This window comes from Neopelma chrysocephalum, unplaced genomic scaffold, assembly GCF_003984885.1.
Source record: "Neopelma chrysocephalum unplaced genomic scaffold, ASM398488v2 Primary Assembly neopelma1_44, whole genome shotgun sequence".
Taxonomy (NCBI): Eukaryota; Metazoa; Chordata; class Aves; order Passeriformes; family Pipridae; genus Neopelma; species Neopelma chrysocephalum.
In genome coordinates this window covers 7,165,297-7,176,059 of record NW_020897703.1, presented here as the reverse complement: position 1 = coordinate 7,176,059, position 10,763 = coordinate 7,165,297, and the positions used below count along the sequence as shown (strand labels likewise).

The 10,763-nt window shown below is 45.6% G+C and overlaps 1 protein-coding gene across 1 annotated transcript; it reads right to left on the bottom strand.

Annotated features, from left to right (window-relative positions):
• Positions 1 to 1,748: 1,748 nt before the first annotated feature.
• LOC113965206 (caspase-8-like) lies at positions 1,749 to 6,752 on the bottom strand. The gene is made up of 7 exons (XM_027678251.1): positions 6,402 to 6,752; positions 6,033 to 6,138; positions 4,779 to 4,914; positions 4,579 to 4,694; positions 3,971 to 4,106; positions 2,492 to 2,993; positions 1,749 to 2,201 (listed from the first exon to the last, which is right to left on the bottom strand). Exons 1-7 carry the CDS (start codon positions 6,713 to 6,715, stop codon positions 2,066 to 2,068), a joined length of 1,446 nt encoding a protein of 481 aa, XP_027534052.1. The 5' UTR covers positions 6,716 to 6,752; the 3' UTR covers positions 1,749 to 2,065.
• Positions 6,753 to 10,763: the final 4,011 nt, after the last annotated feature.

The window sequence follows — 10,763 nt, the reverse complement described above, 5'->3', positions numbered from 1 at the left end:
TTTTAAATGAATCTGTTTGTTTTCTGGTATTTTGGGATTTTTTTTGTGGGGGTGTGGGTGTGGTGCTTTGGGTTTTTTCCCTCCCTTATTTTACAGCAGCTATGTTCCTCTAGCATTATAGTGTTGTGTTGTCTAACACCACCACAGTGGTTTTTTTGTCTCAGTAGCTGATGTTATGTCAGCCCTATATGTTTGTGATAAAATGGGGGTAGAGATTGAAACTGTTCTCTGTGCATGCTTACTACAGGAGGCAATATAAAATGTTTCAAGGAGCCAGGTACTTACCAAGAGACTTTTTCTGTGCTTAGAACTAAGACTCAAGGATCAGTAAGTGAACACAGGATAACTGGACATTCTCAAACATGAAGCTGGACATACTGTGGTTCAAATGTGTAATTGTGGTGTTTACTTCTTATAACTTTCTTCAACAGTCTTTCTATTCTTTATTGTCAGGCAACTGCTATATGGAATTGCAGAGGACTTGACTCCAGATGTCAAAAGTGTGAAGTTCCTGCTCCAAAAAATATTACCTAAGAACAAGCTCCAGGATAATACATTATGAAAAATGATCTTCAGAAGTTTTTTTGCAAGGTTAGTTCAGAGTGTGCTAGTTCTTGAAGGAAGGGAGGAAAGAGCAAGCAGTCTGCTCTCATGAAAATTTGTTGTTGAAAGAATTTTGATGTCAGCAAAGGATTCATGAGTTAAGAGCTGGGAGAGGTCACGTACTAATCACCATCAAGGGCAAAAGACTCAAAAGAGTGAGAAAGAGAAAATAATCTTAAAAACACCTTCCCCCCCTCCTTCCTTCCAGTTTCTACCTCCTCCCCCCCAGCAGTGCAGGGAAGTGGCGTTACAGTCAGTTGTTGTTTCTGCCACTGCTCAGGGAGAGGAGTCCTTCCCCTGCTCCCGTGGGGTCCCTCCCACAGGAGACAGTCCTTGATGGACCTCTGAAGCGTGAATCCATCCCTTGGGCAGCAGCTCTTTCCAAACTGCTGTCCCATGGGTCACTCCTCCATGGGTGCAGTTCTTCGTGAATGAGCTGTATTGACGTGGGTCTCCCACAGAGGCCACACGTCCTACTTGGGAAAAACCTGCTCCAGCGTGGCCTTCCCTCTCCATGGGCTGCAGGTCCCCAGCAGGACCCTGCTCCATCATGGGCCTCCCAGGGGGTCAGTCTCCTTTATGCATCCACCTGCTCCACCATGGGCTTCTCCATGGGCTGCAGGTGGGTCTCTGCACCCTGATGGTCCTCCATGGGCTGCAGGGGCACAGCTGCTCCACCATGGGCTGCACCATGGGCTGCAGGGCCTCAGCTCTGGTGCCTGGAGCACCTCCTCCCCCTTCTTCTGCACTGACCTTGGTGTCTACTTTGTTTTTCCCATGTTCTCACTCCGCTCTTCCCTGGCAGGAATTTTCACTGCTCAATAACTTTCCATTCTTAAATATGTTATCACAGAGGCATTACTGTCACTCCTAATTGACTCGGCCTTGGCCAGCGGCAGAAGGCCTGTCTTGGAGCCGGCTGTCATTGGCTCCACCAGACAGGGGAAGCTTCTAGGAGCTTCTAACAGAAGCTGCCCCTGTAGCCCCCTGCTACCAAAACCTGGCCACAGAAACCCAATACACAGACACATCCTGCTGAGGATGCTTGACAAATGCTTGACTTTATCCTGAGGTGTACTAAGCCATTAAGAAGGAATGATTTTAAGTGATGGAGAGAAGTAACAAAACACACTTATGTGAGCTGATTATTTCCTATAACATTTGCAACACTCCCTCCTTTATTTTGCAAAAGTTAGTTAGGCATAAAATATACGAGGTTTCATAACAGTTGTCTTTTAAAATCTGCCTATTGGAGACCAGCTCAGAGATGCTCTCCAGTATAAAATGTCACATGTACTAACAGAAATTTCTTAAGGCTTTTTCTCCTCAGCTGTATTTTCAGTAATAGTATCTGCTGTTGTAGTAAGAACAGACACACTGAAAGTCTGTTTTATCAAATTCTTAGCTGATACAGCTGATTCCAGGACGCTGCAGCTCCCTCTGACGTGTAGTTCTCTCCCATTTAGTTAACAGGAAAGATGAGCTTTTTCTTTAATGTGAAAATTGGCTGTGGCATCTGCTTCTCTGCATTCCGCTCACCAGTTTTTCTGCTCACTTCTCGATTCACTGCTGTCAGGATGCTGACAACATTTTCTCCTCTGCAAAGACACAAGTACATTTTGTATTAGGGAGGCAGTTAACAGGAAAAATATCACATTCTCATCTGTCTCAATCTATACCAGTGCTAATGGCTCCTGTTTCAAATAGGCTCCACTGCAGTTAGCTAAGCTGCTTTGAACAGCCTGCATGGTGTTGTTCTGTCCTACATTACTGTTTTCACTGTGAGTGATCACTCTCACTGCATATCATCTGCATCCAAATAAAATCCCTGTCATTTAGAAGGAAAATATGGGTGTTGCCAAAAATAAGCTTATGGAAACATAGGTACCGAGGACAGCGGGACTCCAAGTGCTGGCACAACGCCTGTATGTACCAGGTCCCCTCCCTTGGACTTCTGTAGGAAACGTAATCTTGCAGGGTAGCCATGCCCAAGAGGAAGTCTGCCTCTGCAGGGATGCAGTCGAGCTGAAATCTCACATCTCTTTCCACAGAAGCATCTTGCTCTGCAGAATCTGCTTCAATGGTCACGCCTTTATGGAAAGCATTACCTTGGCAGGCCTGAATAAAAAAGACTTTTGGTTTTCCAGCAAGTGAGTGGCAATTCTGTACAGTGAAAGAAGTGGTCAGTTCCCGGATAGGTACTTCCTGCCCATCAACACCATATATAATGCCTTTTTTCCCATGAGACAGGATACAGCAAACAAAACAGTCTTTGTCCTCGTGGTCTTCACACCGGAAGATGTTCACAGTCTTACGGATTTCGTCCGCAGTGAGGTCTCTGTATTCTTCTATTCTAAAATGAAGCTTGCTAAAGACATTTCTCAGAGCCGCTGGAAAGTAAACAGAAGGGAAATTGGAGACATTTCATTATATAAAAGTTGGACTATGCAATAGCAAATTCAATTTCTAGAGATAATTGATTTATTTTTTTTCAGATCCTGCTACATGACTACATCCAGGTACTTACATTGCTGGTCTGAAAATAATCTAGTAGTCTAATCACTAATCATCTTTCTACTGAGTTCCCTTAATTGTCATTAGAAGGCGTCCTTGCAATCTTGCCTCCATCTGGAAAGTATACAGAACTATTAAGAAAGCTGTATCTCTTTCCCTCACCCACTTTACAGCTAGTCCTTTTGGCTCTCAAAACATGTTGGGCAGCGCATTTGCTTCAGTTGCTTTACCCAAGAGGACAGCACTACCCATCTGGGAGGTACGCCCATCACAGGAAGAAAAACCTTGGCTCTGACTCTTGAATTAAGTTGGATTCAGTTCAATCAGGGAAGGCCCATTGATGGATTTTATCTCTTGGCATAGATAGTGCAAATACACTGATCTGACAGATCCTAGGACCTGCCATGAGCTCTGCTGCTGCAGGACAGCCTGCTAAATCAGGGCCCCTGAATACCAACATCCTCCCAGCTTTTTTTTTTTTTAAAGTTGGATCCTAAATAATTAATGCCCAAGTCTCATTCAGCAGCAGATCTGTTTCCAATTCTGCGTATTGTAATAGTAGTATGCACAAAGCTGATGCAAAGACAGCCTAGCTTGTAAAGTCCAGGCTCAGGTTGCTGTTTAAGGTTGCGGTAAACTCAGGAAAACTTCAAAATATTGGCAAATTGTTCTGTGTCAACCAGTAAAAGCTCGAGTTGATTAGGGCTTGTAAGCACAGTAAACAGAGCCACTGAGCCACTACAACAGAAGTATCCCAGAAAGGGAAGACTGGAATTCAGACCTTTAGTATAGAAAAAGAAACAAGGTTTCTGTTTTTGAAGATTCACAAAGTCATCTTTAACATTCACTGTACCTGCATCCACGTCTGTCCCATTCCGGTCCCTCAGGTACTTGTGTTCCAGCACAGCTTCCCTAGCTTTTGCAAAATTGTGATTATTGAGGATTAGGCACACTCCACAGGGTCGGCTAGTCATTTTGTAAGCCTCAAGCTGTTGAAAAGAAAGACTGCTGGTGAAACTACTGTGCTTTCCTCCAGGGCGCAGCAGGGTACAGAGTCAGATGCTTTCCTCTCCAGGCAGCTCTCTCTATACAGCTTTGCTCCCAGGACCTGGCAGTGCAGTGTCCCACTGCCTTTGGGAGTCTGTGCACGACACCCCCCTGACCACCATTGTCATGCTCAGCCCACAAGGGGTGCTGCCTTCACCCACAGCTCCGTGCCAAGCCACCTGCCACCTGCGTATTCTCTGGTATAATAAACTCGGCCTGCCTTGCTCCCCTTGCAGATGATTGTGAAGCTGTAACACTGCAGCAGCTGTGCCTGTGACAGAGCTGCAGAATAATGGATGTAGAGTGGTGCATTCTTCTTTCTAAACCATACTTTTAACAGTTGGTCTTATAATAACTGTTCACTTCATGCAGGGGCGATGACAAAATGATGATATTTCTAAGAAACTGACATACCTGGGAAGAGATATTACAACTGCCAGGAAATTCAGGTGCCACAGATAATGCCAGATACCCTTCAGGGCCTCCTGTGCTGCCCCTCTCTTCCTCTGTGATAAGCATCTCTTCTTGACCTGAAAAGCATCTATTATTAGTCCTGTATGATACCTGTGGGTTACTTCAAGAATAACTAAGGGGGAGAAGCTGTTTTCTTTTACCAAATAGGTTTAATCCATCTTCAATTCTGTTCCACAGGCTGATGTTAATTTTTTCACAGAGACTCTTCAGCACACTTAGGTTGTCTTTTCCCAGAAGCCCCTTCTTCTCCATCTCAATGAAAATGTCAAGCATTGTCTGGGTAATCAGAAAGGCAGTTTGCTCTTAGGGCACATCCATGCTGCCACTGGGAGTAAAGTTAGAGCATGTGCACCTAAGCTTTAATGTACTGACAGTACACGCAAGCCACAGAGTCAGTTCAACTGACTGGTAGCTCAGTTGAGACCTCAGCTGAGCCAATTAAACCTAGTTCAACAAAACCTACCAGTACTGTTAAGTAAAAACATAACCTCAAAACATACTCATTTTTCCTTCTGCAGCTCAGAGTTGCCAAGATCTGACACGATCTAACCCAGATCTAATGGTGCTCATACAGGAATATATAATACCATTTTGAATGCTTTCATTCATTTGACTTCCAGTGGCTATCTTCTGCACTTAAGTGAAACACAAGAATCACTGCAGTGACCATCTTAAGCAATGGCAAAAGGAGTATAACCACACAAGTATGGTGTAGAGATTGCTGTGAAGCAAAAGGGGACTGAAGGGACAGAAGCTCTTGTCAAACAGTGAGTGGCAGAACACAGTGGTCACCCCAAAGATTTACTAGAACAGCTATCACTATATGATCATAGTCTATCCCCAAAGTTTTCATTAGACAGAACAAAGTACCCAGCAGGCTGGGACACCATAAGAGCACTGGATCTCCTCCAAGGCTATTTGTAAACTCCAAGCTCACTGGCCTTAGCTTTCTTAAGGATCTGCTGCTTAGATCTGTATTTTCTGCACTTGGAAATAAAAAAAAACAAAATCACAAAATAATATCCACAGCAGGTGGTTTTCTGTATGTGATAATGGCTTAGAAAGCAGAAAAAAAAAAAAACAGTTCGGCAAGAGGAGTGAATGTGCTCATCAGTCTTTCATTGATTAAAGCCACTGAGTGCCCTGAGCCTCGTGTGGTGCTTGGATGTGACACCCTCAGTGCCTGGCACACTGGCTGTGACATGGCTGCAAAGGCTGTGCCCAACACCAGCACAGACAAGTCCCATGTGCACCAGGGCCACCCTTTTTCTTGTGGTGTTTTCACCTTAAGAGTGACACCATAAAGAAGAGTGAGACCCGTTCCCCCACGGGCAACTCTATTTCCTCTATGGATTATAATAATAATTAAAAAAAAGTATTAAAGAAATTCTTACAGTCTCAGGGGTTAGCTTGCTTCTTGGTAATTCTCCATCCAAAAGTAACTTGAAAGACATCAGCTCATCTTTGGTGATGTCTTCTGAGAGCTGAAAGAGCAGGTATCTAGAAAGAGAAGTGGAGGGAACTGCTTCATCGCGTTCGCAAGCATGTCCCTGAGCACAGTTTAACACTATTGCACTGCCCCTTTCGCCCAGTCCGCCCCCCGCACAGCCCGGTGTCCTCCCTTCTGCTGGGCTGAAATGCCACCTTCCCTGTACAGCCTGTTCCTGCTTTCTGCTGGAAGCCGCTCGGGTGCTGCGTTCAAAGCAGGAGAAGGCTCAGCCCGGCCCGCACGGGGCAGGCGGCGCTCCCGGCCCCGCACTCACCTGTAGGGCGGCACCCGCGCCCCGCCCGGGCGGGCAACCTGCAGCTCCCGCTCCACCTGCTCCCGGCTGGAGCCCAGGTGGGTAGCCAGGAGGTCGATCCTCCCAATGCGGTAGAGCAGCTCCCTAAGGAAGGCCAAGTTCCCCGCCTCCAGCGCGCCACTCTCCTGCAGCGCTTCGAACAAGTCGTGCGCGCTCCGGGCGGCTTCCAGCCTCCTCCTGGGGACGTGCTCCCGGCTCAGGAACTTCAGCGCCGCCAGCTCGGCCTCGTCCAGCTCCTCGCTGACCGCCAGCAGCTGCCACCGGGGCAGCTCCATGGCCCGCCCTCCGCCGCGGCCGGACTGGCGCTTCCTGCCTCCTCCGGGACGGGCCGGGACGGGCCCCGGGGCGGGGCGGGACGGGGAGGAGGCGGGGCCGAACCCCAGGGCGGTGCTTCCCTCTGGATTTGAACATCCGGAGCGAAACGTCCTACGACTTCCCTGGGAAACGGCGCGGTGGGGGGTACCTCCGCTCAGGGTTCCGAATACTGACTGTTTTTGAGCCCGTTCTTGAGCGAACCGGACCTGCTAGTGCAGATCCAAAGATCTCCCTCTGCCCGGGTTTTCCATGCAGTTGTCTCTGGTTCCCAGGCACTCACAAATCGTTGCCCTTGTAATACAAACAGAAATAAGCTTTTATAATGCCACTGACTCGCCTTCCTCCTTGCGAGCCTTCTGGGGCTCCTGGCAGAAAAGGCAGCACATTCCCTGCAGGCGTTCGGCCCCGTACCCTAACAGCCACCAGCCGTGGAAAACAGCTCCCTTCCCACCCTTCCCACATCTGCTGAAGACCGTTCCAGCCACAGGAGCAGACTTGCAGGAGCACTGTGCAATGGTATAAGGTCCTGGGATGCTGCACCACCTCCTATACACCTTCTGATGCAGCACTCTGGATAGATGGTATTTCACAGCAGCAGGGAAGAGACCTTACCAGTTGGCATTTCATCCTTCTGAAAACAAACCTCAACATTTTAATGCTCATCTTGAGCTGGAGAGCAACCCTCAGAGCATTCATACTCTCCAATTTGAAACAGTGTTCTCACTAAGCACCAATTTGAAACCAGCATCCCTTCCTCCCCACCAAAACCCAGTAAAAAACAGTTTGACAATATATTAGACAGAAACCTTTTCATTGTTATTACAGCAGCAGCGTATCAACTTTCAAAACCTTATGCAAGATATTTAAATACTGCATCCCTGGCAAGTTCAGTCAAAGATGGAAGGAATCTGAAAAACAAGGCACTTCCCAACAAGCTGACATGTCCTCAAGTCATGTTAGAACAAGATCTTTCAAGCAAATAGACCAAAGGAGGTATGGATCCTTCTCTGCACTGATATACCTGGACAAAGCAAGCCTAAACACAAAGTAGCTACACAAATATAACACTAATGTAGAAGACTTAGGCCAAGCTCAGAGGACACATCCAGGATAACATTCCACCTAGCTAGGAATGTATGGTCGGCATCCACAAGAGCCAGCCGTGTTTAGGGCCTGAGGAATTCCAGTGGCTATCAACAGAACAGATAGAGTGACAAGCAAAGACACACTTACAGAAAGGACACACAGAAATTAGTATCCAGGAATTCCCAAAGATCTCACCTATATTTTTTTTAGCACATTGCACAGAAGTCATTTCAAATTAAACATGTCAGTCTCTGTTCATAATTTGACATATCTCTAGTTGAAAAGAGGTAGATTTGAATAATTTCTGAGAGAATGTGCCCATGTTAGTTAGGAGTCAGAAAAAAAAGGCTCATTAGCAAGGGCTGAACACCCAACACCTCCAGAGAAAAATGTCGCTCCGGAGTCCCTGCTGCATAGCATAATCTCCTTAATGGCATGTATTTTGTTTTCACTTCTCCCTGGTCTTCAGAATTTCCTGCAGGAGATCTTATCACAGACACAACCAATGGTTCAACAAATCAGAACTCATCAGTACCTGAACTCACACCACTTGGAGGACTAAGAGCGAACCCTTATATATTTGGTGGGGATGCTCGCAGCAGCCCGTGCAATGGGAGAAGCTGGCAGCCAGCTGAACACAGGCAGGCTCCTCACACGTCCCACCAGCCCATCCCAAGAGCAGCACATTAACAAGTCACTCTAAAACCATTCAGGTGGAAAGAATGACAAACTTCCCACAGAGGGTGGGCATAAACAGCTCTCTGGGAAATTGCTGTTAAACTGAAGGAATAGGTAGCAAAAGGCAAATGACGGGGTAAGGATTCATGCCATTGGATGGATAACATTATTTCCACCTCGGAAGTCCTCCCCAACTCTTCTAACTGTTTTCCTTTTCAAATAGGATCCCTCTGATCTTGCCTGCTTTCAGCTTAAGCCCACAGAATTTCAAATCACCAACTTCTCTTTCCTACCGGCCTTCTGGCTTCACTTTCTGTGGTAGTGCTTCTGCTGCCTAAAAACAAAATACAAAATTAAGTGCCAGGATTATTTGGTGACAACATTTGGCCTACCAGACATGAGTTGGGAGGAAAGAAAAGGAAGGACAGGCAAAGTAAAAAACAAAGCTGAGAGCCTTTAGAGGGAAAGGAAATTGTCTCTCACTATTCTGTAAGTTGTGCTACAGAGGAAAACCAGAGTTAGGAAATTGCAGAACCAACTTTCTACTTACCGTTCAGTGCAAGAGCCATCGTGCTGCGGGTGTGTGTGAGCGTACTTTGCTCAGAACCATAAAACTCAAAATGTGTTTTCTCCTTCCCCAGTAGCTGCATGAGCCACATATAAATTCACAGTATGGCTGTTTTCTGCGGTCCTTTAGGGCACTTTGACAGGTTTTCTCTTTCTTTTTCATCAGCAAGAGATAATGGTAACTATGAAAGTGGCCTGATTTTAACAGGTATAACAAAACACCAAGCCAATTTAATGACAGGGTGTGACCAGCACCCCCCCCCCCCACACACACACAGTGGAGACAGCTCAGAGGACAGGGGCAAAAATCATATGATCTCAGGGAAGACAGATTATAAAGAAAGTTCCATTTACATCAACATCAGGGAGATTGGAGGGTAACTTTACTTTTAGAGAATATATCTGCACCTGGGAATCACTAGGTACCCTGAGACAATTAACGAGGAATGATGTCTTCCTGAGCTAGCCAAACGAGCATGGAGGGTGTGAATATGTGGCTCTACCCAACCCAACATAAAAGTATAAGACCTGGAAAACTGATAAAAATACTTAAACTTTGAAAAGAGCAATGGGCTTGAGCTGGCTTCAACCCACGGGTTCCACCACGACTGGGGATGTCGAATGTCATGATGGTGAGCATACCTTAGTATCTCTCTCACCCTGCTAAATGAAAATCCTGTGTAGCACCAAATATACCAAAAAAGTAAATTTGACATCCAACTCCTCCTCATGTAAAAGAGCTGAAAGAACTTGGTCAGAGTGTATTGAACTCTGACAGAGAGAAAAATGAGAAATAGAAATGCTATTGATTCACAACTTCACTTCTGGAACAGCTACCACCATTCAGCAAGTTTCTCCCAGAGGGAATAGTTATTTAATTTAGGCTATATTTCCTTATCATAAAACAACATCCACTAATCTAATCTAATCTAACTTCATATCAGGGTCACACTGATGAAAACATTATAAAAAATGTAAATAAATTGTTGCCACATTTCCTAAATGGTTAACCAAGTATCAGCCACAGAACCGCACCATAACTGGTAACAGCTTCTCATAACTTTTGCTGCAGTATTATTTACATAGTGCTTGTAATATCTATTTGTTATTTATGAAACCAATGTGAACAGAGCTGTAATTCTAAGAACAGGCAGTCTCTCTTTTACTTGGAAGGTGAAAAAGCATAAGGGGAGCAAAAAGCAACTACCAACACATTGCATGGAATCAGAAAAAAATATTCGCTTCCAGAACATAAGCAGGATTGAATAAAGAGCCCTCCTTTATGGCTAGACATGGATTTCCAAACAATCCAAACTGAAAAAAGCAGAAGTTACCAAGTGTCAAATTCATCCTTTATCATTTTATAAACTCAAAAGGGATGTAGCTGTTAGAATCCCATACAGCTCCCACATAATACCTACACATTGCTGAAGATGCAAGATAAGAATGGCCTCACTGGCATTAGCTGCCATTATCATGACAGTCCTGAACTTATTCTTTCCTACCATCTCTCCAGCTGCTGTTGAAGAGATATAATCTGCTACCCCTTGGGGTGGCTCCCATGAAACACTCCAACAAGAGCAAAATTACTTCTACTGAGGTGAAAGTGTTTGTCATGTTGACTGTCCCTTAGACAGTCCATCCAACAAAGGAACACACCACAGACCAAGGTGATGT